The sequence below is a fragment of the Microcaecilia unicolor genome, chromosome 1 (genome assembly GCF_901765095.1).
Source record: "Microcaecilia unicolor chromosome 1, aMicUni1.1, whole genome shotgun sequence".
Taxonomy (NCBI): Eukaryota; Metazoa; Chordata; class Amphibia; order Gymnophiona; family Siphonopidae; genus Microcaecilia; species Microcaecilia unicolor.
In genome coordinates, this window is record NC_044031.1 from 236229757 (window position 1) to 236245404 (window position 15648).

At 38.6% G+C, this 15648-nt stretch overlaps 1 protein-coding gene across 4 annotated transcripts in view; it reads left to right on the top strand.

Moving 5' to 3' along the window:
* Positions 1 to 1575: 1575 nt before the first annotated feature.
* ABITRAM (actin binding transcription modulator) overlaps positions 1576 to 15648 on the top strand; it is a 42289-nt gene continuing 28216 nt past the window's right edge. Inside the window, exons 1-3 of one of the 4 annotated variants that reach the window (XM_030204880.1) lie at positions 1576 to 1673; positions 6146 to 6241; positions 13478 to 13529. In XM_030204880.1, coding sequence (XP_030060740.1) covers positions 1595 to 1673; positions 6146 to 6241; positions 13478 to 13529 — 227 coding nt within the window. In that variant the 5' untranslated portion in view covers positions 1576 to 1594. Of the gene's footprint in view, positions 1674 to 1787; positions 1992 to 6145; positions 6242 to 13477; positions 13530 to 15648 lie in introns of those variants that run through there. The other 3 variants (XM_030204898.1, XM_030204884.1, XM_030204890.1) reach the window with 3 other exon arrangements.

The window sequence follows — 15648 nt, forward strand, 5'->3', positions numbered from 1 at the left end:
CTCTTAGAACAATTCATGGAAAAATATGAAAAGTAGAAGTCTGGGACCTAGATTAGGTATGATGAGACATCCCTGTATGTATAGACCCGAATTCTTATACTAATAAAGATTTACTTTGTTTTGACAACAAGGACATCCCAGCAAACTATGTATCACCATTTGCAAAATATAAATGTCATTCAGTTCCAGCTCTTGTACTTTGTTTTGCCAACAAGGACATCCCAGCAAGCTGTGTATCAGCATTTGCAAAATATAAATGTCATTCAGTTCCAGCTCCTGTACTGCTACTTTCCCTTATCCATCATTATTCCCAGAACTCATCTATATAGTAACACACAGCCAGGAGACAAAGATTTAAAAAAAAAAATGCTATTTACATCCAAACAAATCTAAGCTAAAAGCCCACCTTTTTGGTGCTGCTTTTAACTCCTAACCCTTATTCACTTGTTCAGAACCCTTATGTTATCATCCACACTTTAATATTCCCTTGTTTGTCTGTCCTAATTAGATTGTAAGCTCTGTCACGCAGGGACTGTCTCTTCATGTTCAAGTGTACAGCACTGCGTACATCTAGAAGCGCTTTAGAAATGATAAGTAGTAGTAGGTAACTCTTCTCTCATTATTCAATATGTTCTACTCAATGTGGAAACTTAAAAGAATCAAACCTTTCTTCCCAAGGGAAGTATTCCACAGCCTAGTACAATCAATGGTGCTAAGCCATCTAGACTACTGCAATGCCATCTATGCCGGATGCAAAGAACAAATCATTAAGAAGCTTCAAACTGCCCAAAACACAGCAGCCAGACTCATATTTAGGAAAACGAAATATGAAAGCGCCAAAACTTAACGCTATACCATTTGTAATGCTGTTACCCGGAAATGGCAACTGCCATTATGGCAAATGTAAGCCACATTGAGCCTGCAAATAGGTGGGAAAATGTGGGATACAAATGTTACAAATAAATAAATAAATACCTCTTGAAATAGTAGTAATTAAAAAAAATCAAGAGCATTTTTATAATATACCACTGCATTCCACAAAACAAAAGGAGCTACTTCCCACATACCATCTTTCTCTTTTGATCTACTCACAGGGAATTTTATTTTTTAATGCTCCCAGGTTTCAACCTAATGAAAGTTTAAAAAACTTCCTACTTAAAAATAAAAACTGTGAATGTTGAGCATGTAATTCTCATAACATGATTTTTGTTTTAGTGGCCCTTTACTAGCTGAAAAAAAAAATCTCAGCACCAATACAACACCTGCTAGGGTGTCCCTATAAACCAGCCCCTCAAAATGACACAATGATTGGGACTTAGGATATATTACTAATTTAACAGATGAAAAGTTACTCCTTTGGGATAGTACCTCTGTGAATATCCATATGCTGCACACGCTGGCATGTTTCTAACATAACTGAGAGAAAATAAGAATGAACTGGAATCTGGATACAACAGCTGATAGCCTCCTTGCTTTGTTTTGAGTGTACCAATATGGCGCCTGCGGGGAGAAACCAGCCTCAACTTTTGACTCATGCCGTTTACTGTTCGTTCTCAAACCTCCTTGGTATGAGCCTTGCTCTATCAGCCCGGACATGGAGCAAGTGCGGCGTGCTGAATTATTGAAGACACAGGAGAAGGCGGTACTTGGACCTCTTGGAGAACCCTGGGTAGGTAGGCGACCGATCATCAATAGGCTGGTACATGGAATTATTTCTCAAAAAATAAATCCCAATCCCAATAAATTCACTAAACCTCCTTGGGCTGGTACTGGTACACTGACTGAACTACTTCCTTCTCTGGCGTCCCGCCTTCCTCTGACGCAACTTCCTGTTTCCGGCACGGCGGGACATCAGACAGACGGAGAAAAGAAGTGTCAGATGGGGATGGTGCACTGAGAAGGAAAGCTGGGCACTGTTGGTGGATAACTTCAGGTATAAGTTTGAAGGTAGAATGTGGGGTGCCGGGTCGCGGAGAGAGAGAGAATGTATTGTAAGTTCTGTGAGTTATTTGCAGTTCCCACAAATCCCCAAAGAAACTGTGGATACAGGCATTGTGGTTTTGTTTTGGTTTTATGAAGAGCCCAAAGGAGTTTGCGACAGCTTGATTTAACGGCACCACAGCAGGCAGAGAACCAGGGAAGCAAGGATTCAAATCCAGCTGATGCTGATTGTGACCTTGAGCAAATCACTTCACATTCTGTCGCTTTAGGTAAAAATAGAGATGATTATTATCATCATCGTTACTGTACGCCATCTAGGGCAGGGACCTCCCAAGTAAACATGAGTTTGTAAGTTACCTTGAGATTGGATTTGGAAAAGGTTAGCAATCAAATTAAATATCGAAGTTACAAAATAAAAAAAAGAGGCAATTCCTGCTTAGCTTCTAGTATATATGAAATAAAAGGGAGTAAAAGAACAAGTCTGTAATATAATGTGGGTTAGGCTTTCAAGCATTTACTGGTGGGCAATAGAAGAAGCAACTAACTACAGTAGACACACACACTCACACTCACTCACTCTCTCTCTCTCTCTCTCTCTCTCAATACTATAGAAGAACTTGATTACTCGCTCCCACTCTAGCTAAAATCAGTTTCCTGCAATTTTTTTCCTTTACTTAGAAATAAGGTAGCTAACTATATGTTCCACCTCTGCTTACACTCTCTATTATCCCTTAAGATGTATTAATGTGTCATGTATTCACGTAAGTAGTATATTATAACACAGTAGATTCAAAATTTTGCTATACACTGTTAGAGGAGACACTCTGTCAATATTTTACCATACCTAATATACAACAAAATAGAAGCCTCAATTACCCAGGGGAGAAGTCATAGGTTTTTAAACCAGTCCCAATCGGGTTTATCTATTGCTGGCTTCTCTAAAATGACTGTAAAAACAGCAGTGGGAAACAACTCTCCCTGGGAGAAAAAAAAAACACTGCTGCAGAAACCAGTACCTTAATTTAAAAAAATAATGCATTGGCTAGGTATCTGCTCAACACAGTCTCAAAATTGCCTTATACTTTTAGAACTATAAAAACTGTTCCACAGTATTGTGCTTAACTCCAAGCGCACATCCCATTTGCACTTAGCTGTTCTAGCATGTCGCTGGTGAGACATTCCTTCAGTTGTTAAACTGTCTCCTACTGGTTCAAATAAGTGCACAAATTCAATATCCCTGACAAGGGTCCCCTTGTTTTGCCATGCTGCTTCAACAGGAGAAACATTTCTGTAACAAGACAAATTACCAAGATGGTGATGAGGATGGAATAGATGCTGTTAAAAAATACCAACCAATCAGCGACCAGCTAACATTTAAAGTTCCAGAGTTTGTGATTCCTATTAATAAAGCGCCTCCCATTCCATTGGACCATTCAGTCCCTGAGGAGCCACTATTTGTAAAACAAATATCCAGCGTTCACACTGATGCAATATCTTGGGGATGTTTTCTTTTTGAGTAGTAGTAACTAATTGATCAATTGCCATACAACTTAAATCATTAAATTGATGATTTTGCTCCACACAGTGTTTGACCATAGTGGCTTCCATTTTACAAATAGATATGCATTGTTTAGAAACATAGAAACATGACGGCAGATAAAGGCTATATGATCCATCCAGTCTGCTCATCCTCTGTAACCCCTAATTCTTCCTGTTCCTAAGCGATCCCACATGCTTATCCCATGCCTTTTTAAATTCTAGAACAGTCCTCGACTCCACCACCTCCACCGGGAGGCCATTCCACACCTCCACCACCCTTTCTGTGAAATAATACTTCCTTAGGTTACTCCTAAGCCTATTTCCTCTTAACTTTGTCATATGCCCCCTCATTCCAGAGCTCTCCTTCATTTGAAAAAGGCTCTCTTCCTGTACATAAATGCCCTTGAGATATTTAAACGTTTCTATCATGTCTCCTCTCTCCCAGCGTATACATGTTGAGGTTCATAAGCCTGTCCCTATAATTTTTGCATTCAAGACCGTTTACTAATTTCGTAGCCGCCCTCTGGACCGAGTCCATCCTGTTTATATCTTTCCATAGGTGCGGGCTCCAGAACTGCACGGAGTACTCCAAATGAGGCCTCACCAGAGACTTATACAACGGCACTATCACCTCCTTTTTCCTGCTGGTCATTCCTCTCTTTATGCACCCAAGCATCCTTCTGGCTTTGGCCGTCGCTTTTTCTACCTGTTTGAAAGCTTTAAGGTCGTCACACAATCACCCCCAAGTCTTGCTCTTCCTTCGCACACTGAAGCACTACACCCCCTATACTGTACCTTTCCCTTGGATTTTTGCGATCCAAGTGCATGACCCTGCATTTTTTGGGATTAAACCTTACCAGACAGCCCTTCCACAATATCGCTCACAAAGACGTTAAAAAGAGCGGGCCCTAGGACCGATCCCTGCGGTACTCCACTGACGACATCCTTTTCTTCAGAGCAAGCTCCATTTACCACCACCACCGTCTCCTACCATTCAACCAATTTTTAACCCAATCAGTTACTCAAGGTCCCACACCGAGGGCATTCAATTTTTTTGTCAGTCGCACACACGTTTTGTTTGGCCAGTGTAGAACAGTCCACATGGACACTATCAAATAAATCTGATCCCATAGCTTTGTCCGTTTTCAGATTTTCAAGCTGTTTTTATATAAGCTTTCTTCCTTGAACAGTGCAATATCCACTCCAATCCCAGATATACCCTCGGCAGCTGACTGCAGTCCTTTTCAAGGATTTTCTTCCTTGAACACCAAAGGGAAGTAGTAGTTTAGCACATTTGCTTTGTCTTCATCACTCGTACAGCCCTTCCTATCTGGTGCAGAGTTGAGCATAGGGAGAAGGGACTTGACTGAATGTGGGGAGACAATGAACTGAAATATGGCAGAAAGACACTAAAAGTGGAAAAGGAGTTATTGAAGGCCTTGGGTATTTTCTCATTTAACCTGTAACCACTGAACATCACTCAGAATGTAAAAGGGGGAGGTGAAGAGGGACTACCAGAGGTCTCTACAGGAGTAGAGAGGGTGCAAAATACATCAGCAAGGAGGAGAGCGGATATAGAAAGATACAAGAGAACAAAACTGATGGGAAATCACAAAGGAACTGAATATATTGTGAGATTATTTAACACTTTTTGCCATTATTTTATTGTTTTCCCATCTTCCCCCTCCTCATCAATTTTTCTTCTTTTTTTTCTTTTTAACTTGCAAACCCATTGGGCCCAATCTGGTATATAAAATGAAATAAATAAAATAAAAATGAAATACATTTGGTTTTAATGGACTGTACACCGTATAGTTTTCATTAAATGGCTATTTTTATACTAACCTGTATCAATGTCCTTTTGTTATTTTTCTGCTGTTTGTCCAGAGGCTAATATATAGCAATCCTACTGAGAGCCTTTGGCATTATTGTGAGTGCATGGGAAGCGACTGGTGGAGGAGATTTTTTTTTTTTTTTTTTAAAGCCACAGTTGCCAATAAAATATGTACCCACCTCTGAGGTCAGCCCCAGCCCCACCAAATTGGAAAAAGGGCTACAATTGGAAAAGACCAATATTAACCATCGACAGGCAGTTTGCTCTGGACCTCAAAGTCTTTAGGGCTACAATGTCCTGGCAGTTAAACCCCATCTCCTACAGATCAAAAATTAAAGAAACTACAGGATAAAGGAGAACTGTTTAAATTTGCTCTATTAAAATGGCTAGATGAGGAAAACATTGCAAATTAGATGTTACTTGCTAGTTTTTTTAAGGGTAAAATGCAAGAGGAGGAAAATGGACTTTAGTGGCTCGGGTCACGTCTGAGATAAAGCTTGGACTAATGACCCGCCCTACTTCTTCATCAGATTGACTTTTTCTGCAGGGCAAGTAAAGCCATTGAAGATAGTTGTGAAACATTGATAGAAGAAGAAAACAGAATACTGCTAGAATTCCAGCTATCACATATAGAACCACTTTATTTTACATGCACTGCAAATCTGAGTTTTCCAAAAATCTTTTTGCATTAATTAGGTATATTTTTCTATTATTTTATGAGTCATACTTTACTATAATACTTGTATTCCAATCTATTTTTAATCAATAATGTGCCTAAATATGGTGTTAGTAAGACTTGTCATTTTTTTATTTGAATTCGTTTGTTGGTAGGTGAAAAAATTGGAGGCTTCAAGATGGCTGAAGAACATCAGACTCCTGAAATTCCTTGTTTAATAGATCGTTATTTCACTCGCTGGTACAAAGCAGGTAAAGAAAGGTCTATCAATAGCATAGATCTAATGCACTAGTGGATCCATGGATAGATAGTTCAGCATCTATCATGAGCAGAAAGGGATAAAATTTGTTTCCAGTACTCTTGAGCAGTAGTTATGTTGCAAGTTGATGTGAAAGTAATCTTTTCAACTACAAAGGTTCCAATTTGTAGAAGGTATGATAAAGGATGCTGTTTCCAGTGACTCTGAGGTTTGTTCTCTGGAAGTGTCTGATGGGAGAATTGAATATGATCCATGGCCAAGTCTCATTTCATCATGCAGCTTGCATCGTAGAAGCCACTTTTACTGAAGATTCTGTGCGGAAAACACTGGCACAAAAGACATTGCTATATCATACAGAGCCCGAGTTACCTTACAAAAATGAATAAATATAGGTAGAATCCTTTGTTTGAATTCACCAAAGTGAAGCTTGACGGGCCCTTTTACTAAGCCGTGTAAGCGTTTATGCATGCCCAACATCTATTCGCTAGTCAGCATCCACACCGGGCTCCATCAGATGATGTCACCCAGATGTGAGAATACTTGGCCTGCTGTCTTCAGAGAACACCTGCTACAGGCAAGTAACTGCTATGTGGTGGCACCTTATGCTTACCATGTGGTAATTTCCACATTAACCACCTAACAGAAGAGAGTGTGGAATAGATATATTTTGCATTTACTGCAGATTAAGGGGGAAGTTGAGATTTTGGGCTACCATTAAGAAGGATTATTTTACTATCAACCTGGCTTGTTAATAACTAGGGCATATTTAAATAAAAGAGGATCTGTGTTAAAATAGCATGAGTTGTGCTAAAATAACACATCTTTAATGGTAGACCATGTTGATAATTCTCTCTCCCCTCCCCCCCACAAATGTGACAAATAACCTGCACAGCCTTTAATGCACTTTTGGTAAATAGCCCGTATGATGAGGGAAAACCAACTTAAGGCACAATGCTAAACATCACCAAAATAGATGTCCCTGCCAGCAGAAAAGGTTATTCTTCTTCTCCTGTTTCATAAGCACTTTACTACCATTTCATCTGGCTATCAAAATATTTGTTTTAAGAATGCTGTGCACTTTAACACTAAACATTACATAAAAGTAAAGAACACACACAAAGTAGAGAATTGCGTAGTGACTTCAAAGAACATGTTTTATGACTCCTGTAACAGGTGTTCTCTGAGGACAGCAGGATATAGATCCTCATAGTACCCATCTGTCTCTCCTAGGAGTTGGATTCCCTTGCATTCTTTTTAAAATTTAGCTCACGCCTTTTTTTTTGGTAGTGCCCCAAGGCAAGTTATATTCAAGTACAGAAGGAATTTTCCTATTTCTGGAGGACTTACAATCTAAGGGGATAGTTCTATAACTTGGTGCCTTCAGTTAGGCATATCTAAGGGGGCATTTCTATAACAGCATCTGTATGCCAAGATACTGTGTTAGAATACCAATGTAAACCCAAATTGATGTGCCTAAATTTAAGCGTGACCATTTATGCCAGGTCAGTGACAGGTATAAATGAGTGTGCCTAAGTGCACCATAAGTTGCACGTGTATTTTAAAGATATGACCAACCTCCTCCCATGTTCTGCCCATTTTTTTGCCTTCTTTGCAGTTATGTGTTATGGCACTTATTTGCCGTCTTATAGAATAGTGTGTGGTGTGCATATGTGCATAAGTTGCACTTAATGTGCCCAAGGCATGCATAACTTCACCCAGTTATAGAATTGCCTTTTAAAGTTTGCACATCGGGCAGTGGAGGATTAAATGACTTGTCCAAGGTTATAAGGAGTATTATTGAGATTTGAGCAGCGGCTTCCCTGGTTCTCAGCCTGCTGCTCTAACCAAAAGTCTGCTCCTCTACTCAATCCAGCTGCTGGTAGCTTGGTATAGAACTGAGATGATCCTGCATGATGACAATGACATAGAAACTCCTTTGCATGCACAATTGAACATTCTAGGAAGCTCCTTAAAACTTCAAGAGCAAGTTACTAATCTTTACCTCACTGTGCTCCATCAGTGAGGACTTACATTCTGATGTTCTTGATGAATACTTGTTAAGTAAAGATAAGCAACTTAGGCCCCCATTTACTAAACTGCAGTAAGGTTTTGCACTTACATGCGTTCCTTTTTGTCCATGCTAGACCAGTCCAGATGTCTGGGTTAGGTCCTTCCTTTTTAGCAGGTGGAGATAGATTGACTGACTGACTTCCCTATATAGGCTAGTACAGCTGGGAAGCCTGTCAGTATTCTCTGTCTTCAACAGAGTTGACAGATGCAGCAAAAAAAAGGAAGGCAGGCAGTATTGAGGCTGGGATCAGGGGAATTGTTAATGCAATTTGGAAGAAACAGTTGATCCTGCATTTTTCTTAGGTGAGGCCAAGCCATTGATATGCATTCTTCTTGTTCATCTCTTGGTGCAGCCTTAAAGGAGGCATAAGGGCTAAAGCATAATAGAATTGGAGGGAAAAAAAGTAAGAGGAGTAGGAACTGCAGCAAGAACCTCAACAGGCAGCTGCTCAAGACCTCAAACTCTTTAGGGCCACAGTTTGCTGACCTGTCAACTTCACCAGCTACAGACCAAATTTAGGAAAAACTACAGGATAATGGAGAAATGTATAATTTTTGCTTCATTCAAGTGACCAGGTAAGGAAAACAGAATGGATAGAAAACAGGAGGGTTGGGTTAAATTGCTTGGAAAAGCGATGTCTAAGGGGAGATATGATTGAGATCTATAAAATCCTGAGTGGTGTAGAACAGATAGAAGTGAATTGATATTTTTACTCTTTCAAAAAGTACAAAGACCAGGGGACACTCCATGAATTAAATTACATGGAAATACTTTTCAAATAAATAGAAGATTTCATTTAGAAACTCCTTTGTCTCCTCAGTGGAGGAGGGATCTGTACTGGGACTGGTGCTATTTAACATATTTTTAAATGATCTGGAAATCAGATAGACAAGTGAGGCGATCAAATTTGCCGGATCTCATTCCCGTAATGCTATTCCACTGCCGACCGTGGCCAAGATTTCGTGACCTTCAGGGCTCGTGGAGCAAACTGTCAAGGCAAAGTAGAAATCTCATTCAAACTACAAATACATTTCAACAATTTTTATTTATTTATTTTTTTACAAAGACTGCAATATACTTCTTCTGCTTCTCACAGTGTAGCGTGGTGACCGGATCCTTGTGCCAGTAAATCAAGGATCTAGGAAAGTATTCTGCTGACGAGTCATTAAAACAGACTGGCAAAATTAACAGTATGTTCAGATACTTTTCAAAGTCTTTTTTTTTTTTAATCAATTTCATGATTGCAGGGAGAGTGGTAGGTAAGTAATTGACGTGAATAAGGGTATCGTGTACATAGAGAGATCATTTGTTCCTCTTTCCACTCTGTCTGTGATCCCTTGTATTTCTTTAGTTTCTCTAACCGCTGAAGGTAAGTAGTTCTATGGCTAAAGCAAATAGGAGAAATGAGCCTGGACAGACCGGATGGAAGTCACCTTCTGGTTGGAAAGGAGAAGATAAATGTTCATCCTTTTGAACAGCTGCAGAAGGTGATCTGTATAGGCTCTAGATCCATATGCAAAAATTTATCCCCCAAACCAAAGGTTTTCAGGAGTACACAGAGGTAGGGCCATTCAGCTTTATGGAAAGCTTTTTCAGTGGCCAATGATAAGATCACAGTGGATGATCTAGAGTTTTGTACAGCATATGTAATGTTAATTAGTCTTCTGACATCAGAACTAAAACTGCCTCTTACGAAACCTGTTTGGTCTGGGTGTATAAGCATCTTCTGTTTTGTATGAAGTATTTTAGTTAAAATGTTATAATCAGTATTTGCTAATGATATGTCTGTAGTTTGAAAATAAGGTAGTGTCTCTGCTCCTTAAGGATCACTGATATGGTCTGATATGGTGGCCTTATATAATGTCTGAGGAAAGCACTCTTAACAAAGTGATTGCTATAAGCTCATGCACTATGTTGGAAGGCAGTTGGTGCATCATTTGTGTATATAGTTCTGCTGGTAGGAAGTCAGGGCCTTCCACTTATAAAAGGTTGGTTGGTAGCATCTCTGATTGTTTTGTGCCAGAGAGGGGAGAGGCTTGTGAAGGGAGTGAGACAAGATTTGACACTTTAAAGCCTAGGTATTCTTTCCAAAAACATGTCTGTTTACTCACCGAAGAACAAGGGGTCATCTTAGAAGTCTCATCTTTTAAATCGGACATAACAGGAGGATGGTCAAATTTTAAAATGTTACAGTTCTGGGTTCTTCGTTAGCCGAAGGCAGGTCTTTGTTGGGCATAGGGCAAAAGCCTATTCTTATGCAATTCGATCTTTCTAGCACTTGATTTAGTGAACCATAACTTTTTGCTGTCAATATTAAATAAGATTGGAATTATGGGAAATGTTTTGCACTGGTTTAAGGGGTTTCCGACTCAAAGATCTTACAGGGACTTTTATAAAACTGTGTGGTGGTTTGTGTGTGTTTAAGTACAGATAGTGACATGAAAGGGTGTCCTTTATACACGTGCCACTGTAGGTTTTCCCTGATGCACCATTTGGGTAGAGCAGTTGTGATATATGTACAGTACTTGTTTTATAGAATATGCAAGTGCACACAGAATTTATACCAATTTCAAAGCTTATTTAACTGTGTGTGCCTACATTGCATACAACTTGGGCTGTTTTTGGATGTTTGTTTTATGCCAAAGCCACTTTTAGATTTCTCACATAAGCCTCATTTTATAAAATCAGCCCCATAATCTTTTAATTCAATGATAGGTACTCCCACTGAGTGTACCCAGGTATTGAATTCTAATTCCTCTGCAACTTGGGGCATGGGTGTGTTTGTTGTCCTCTTCCATTCCAGTACCTACTCTATTCAGGCCAAACCTGCCACTAATGCAGTGGTTCCTAAACCTGGTCCTGGAAGCACCTCAGCCACTCTGGTTTTCAGGATATCCACAATAAATATTTATCAGATAGATCTGCAAGCAGTGGAGACAGTGCATGCAAATCCCTTTCATGAATATTCATTGTGAAAACCTGACTGGCTGGGGTGCCTGCAGGTTTGAAGATAATGTTTAATACAATTTTAATTATTTAAGAACGGAATGGTATAGGAAAAGAAAAAAGAAGGGGGGATGGAGAGAATAGGAGATAAGGGGTTTTTCTCTCTTCTTTTATTTTAGATTTTTTAGTAAATGTTTTTATGACAATGATTATAGTTTTAGTAACTCGTATTGAATTGTTTAATTGACTGTCTGGTTTTCTGTGCTTTCCTATCATAAATAGATTTCAGAGTATGTTTTAGAGTATTTTAATAGTATATTTTAATGTTATATAATATTGTAAACAGTTCTGATTTACCTTTGTAATAAGTGACGGTCTAGTAAATGAATAAACGATAATGCTTCTTGACAGCACCCTGCCTTTTTTAGAAGCTGAAACCAGGTGACAAACAGATGGAGGAGTGGTTTCCTCACTTCAAGATCGTACCAAGTTACTTCAAAAACAAATATTTCGTCACCATGGAAGGCTCATTGTGGAGTACCCCAAGGTTCTCCATTATCACCGATTCTCTTCAACATAATGATGTCCCCTCTGGCAAACATCTTATCCAAAGAGGGCTATCACTCATTTATTTATGCTGATGATGTCACAGTTTATATCCCCTTCAGGCATGATCTCTCACATATCTCCAGAGGCGTTGATCGTTGCTTGAACATCATGGATTTATGGGCTAACACATTTCGGCTGAAATTGAACACTGAAAAAACCCATTGTCTTATTGTCACATCCGCATATAATACTTATAAGCCTACAACCCTCGTTACTTCAGCTTATTCTCTCCCTATCTCTGATAACCTTAAAATTTTAGGAGTTATTATTGATAGACACCTTACATTAGAGAGTCAAGTTAAGGCCGTTATAAAGAAGATATTTTATTCGATGTGGAAACTAAAACGTATAAGGCCCTATTTTCCAAAGGATATATTCCGCAACTTGACACAATCATTGGCATTAAGCCATTTAGACTATTGCAATGGATTATATGCGGGATGTAAAGTTCAGCTTCTGAAAAATCTCCAGACAGCCCAGAACACTGCTGCCAGATTGATATTCAATAAAATGAGATATGATAGCGTTACATCTCTTCGTCGGATGCTACACTGGCTCCCAATTATGGACCGTATTACCTTCAAGCTTTGTACTCTGGTCCACAAAATAATCTATGGTGAAGCCCCGGATTATATGATTGATTTACTTGATCTTCCGGCGAGGAACAGAAACAGATCATCTCGTAATTATATGAATCTTTATTATCCCAGGTGCATTGGTCTTAAATACAAAACCACCTACGCGTCTTATTTCTCCTACTTAGGAACGCAGATGTGGAATGCATTACTGAACTGTATGAAAACGCTGCATGATCATCAAGATTTTAGGCGCTCTTTTAAGACCCATCTATTTTGTAAGGCCTACCCTACTGATGCTACTCATTAGACTTTACATTATATTGTCTCGGACCATTTTATTCCTTATTATTTTGTACCTTATTTTACACATATACCCCTCCCTTACCTGACCCTATTTCTAATTGACTTGTAAGCCACATTGAGCCTGCTTGTGTGTGGGAAAATGTGGGATACAAATACTGCAAATAAAATATGAGTTACCCATTAATTTATTTCATAATATGTCTAAAAGTGGTATCAATATTGGCAAGAGTAGGAGGTAGGTGGTCTGCATAAAACAGTGAGAAAATGAGATAATGTGGATTCTGCATTATAATATAATTTTTATTGTAAGGAAAAAGGGTAGGACAAATGAAGTAGGATGCCATTTGCGGAGTTTCTGCAATATTGACAAAGAAAGTGCACATCAACTTAATAAAGATAACATTCCCTTGCAGGAATGTTGAAATGCGATTTCCATGCTGCAATTTAAATACAAGTATAATTTGTAGAGTTGCCTTTTGACATGTTAGCGTATTGCTGTGAAAATAGAGATTTTATTAACTAGTCTTGTGGAAAATGCAGAGATCAGCTAGATAACGCAGTGATTAATGCAAAGTGGAAATGGTGGGCTCCTCAATGGATTGAGATTGTGACTGAAAAATTTGACTATTAAGCATTTCCTAAAACTGACAGTTTGAATTTTTCAGTATTAATAATTTGACAGTTACTAAAATGTACTACATTTTGTTTTCACTTCTTGCAGATGTTAAGGGCAGACCATGTGAAGATCATTGCATACTGCAACACTCCAATAGGCAAGTCAGTGTATTTAACCACTTTGTGTAGCATTTTTCAATGTGGGGACTCTTTAATATACTTAAAGCTCCTAGACTATTATATAAGCTGAAAGCATTTTACAGTTACATGGAGGCATATTTTCAAAGCACTTAGCCTTACAAAGTTCCATAGTAACCAATGCAACTTTGTAAGCCTAAGTGCTTTGAAAATGAGCCCTATGGTAACATAGTAGATTACCTCAGATAAAGACCTGTATCATTCATCCAGTCTGCCCATCAAGATAAACTCTCTCTGGTATTATTTAATCTATTAATGAGATCATTGGGTATGTTATTAGATAAATTTTAATTTTTGCGTTACATCTGCGCGTGTGATGTGATATATCTTTCTGCCATGCTGTGCTTCTTGGATGGAAACACTTTCGTATACAACTTTGTATTTCCTTAATTGATTCTTGAATTTCCAACCATCGCCTAAAACTGAACAAAGAAAAAAACGTAAGTTTCTCTGGATAGGTTCAGATCATTTACATCTTAAGTTTCTAATTGATGGAAACTTGTTTACATTAGACCTTCAGCCTAAAATTTTAGGGGTCGAATTGGATAATTATTTATAGGATTAAATGGTCAGTATTTTCAATGGAGAAAGGTAGTGCGGTTCCCCAGGGATCTGTGCTAGAACTGTTCTTTTAACATATTTATAAATGAGATGGGAGTAACTAGTGAGGTAATTAAATTTGCTGACGACACAAAGTTATTCAATTCACAAGAGGATTGTGAAAAATTTCAAGAGGACCTTACGAGACTGGGCATCCAAATGTCAGATGACGTTTAATGTGAGCAAGCGCAAAGTGATGCATGTGGGAAAGAGGAACCCGAACTATAGTTATGTAATGCAAGGTTCTACATTAGGAGTCTCCGACCAGGAAAGGATCTAGGTGTCATCGTTGATAAGTTGAAACCCTCTGCTCAGTGTGCAGCGGCAGCTAAGAAAGTAAACAGAATGTTAGGTGTTATTAGGAAATGAATGGAAAAGAAAAATGAGGACGTTATAATGCCTTGGTATTGCTCTATGGTGCAAGTACACCTCAAATATTGTGTGCAGTTCTGGTCACTGCATCTCAAAAAAGATATAGTGGAATTAGAAAAAGTACAGAGAAGGGCGACGAAAATGTTAGAGGATGGGACGACTTCCCTATGAGGAAAGGATAAAGTGGCTAAGTCTCTTCAGCTTGGAGAAAAGAAGGCTGAGGGGAGATATGGTAGAAGAGGTCTATAAAATAATGAGTGGAATGGAATGGAACGGGTAGATGTGAATCACTTGTTTACTCTTTCCAAAAATACTAGGACTAAGGGGCATACAATGAAGCTACAAAGTAGTAAATTTAAAACAAATTGGAGAAAATATTTCTTCTCTCAACATGTAATTAAACTCTGGAATTTGTTGCCAGAGAATATAGTAGAAGCAGTTAGCTTAGCGGGGTTTAAAAAAGGGTTAGGATATTTTCCTAAAAAAGAAGTCCATAAGCCATTATTAAGATGGACTTGGGGAAAATCCACTGCTGATTTCTAGGATAAGCAGCAAAAAATGTATTGTACTGTTTTGGGTTATTGCCAGGTACTTGTGACCTGGATTGGTCACTGTTGGAAACAGGATGCTGGGCTTGAAGGACCTTCAGTCTGTCTCAGTATGGCAATTTTTATGTACTTATCTAACAGTGCAATCCTATGTCTCAATGATTTTGAGAAAGACCTTTATTATCTTGAGAAAACACAGATCTATCAAGAGGTATTTTGCAACAGACACCTTCAGGTTGTTCGTACAGGTGTTTAGTTTTGGCCATATTTGTTTAAACAAAAATTTTTTATTCCTTCTCCTATCAACTTCCCCCAAAAAATTATTTTGCCATTGCTATAGCATTTTTATAGGATCCTTTGGTTTTTAGTCACATTCTTTCGTATTTATGACATTGATGTTTCAGCACCCACAAATCTTTAGAATACCAAGGTAAAGACTTCAAATTTCCCTTTCCTTTAGATTTGTTAGATGAGTATTGTTGTATTGCTTCTGTCACGCTATTGTTCCAGTCCAATAGCATTGAATGTACACTAGAGCAAATACTGGTCAGTTGTGATT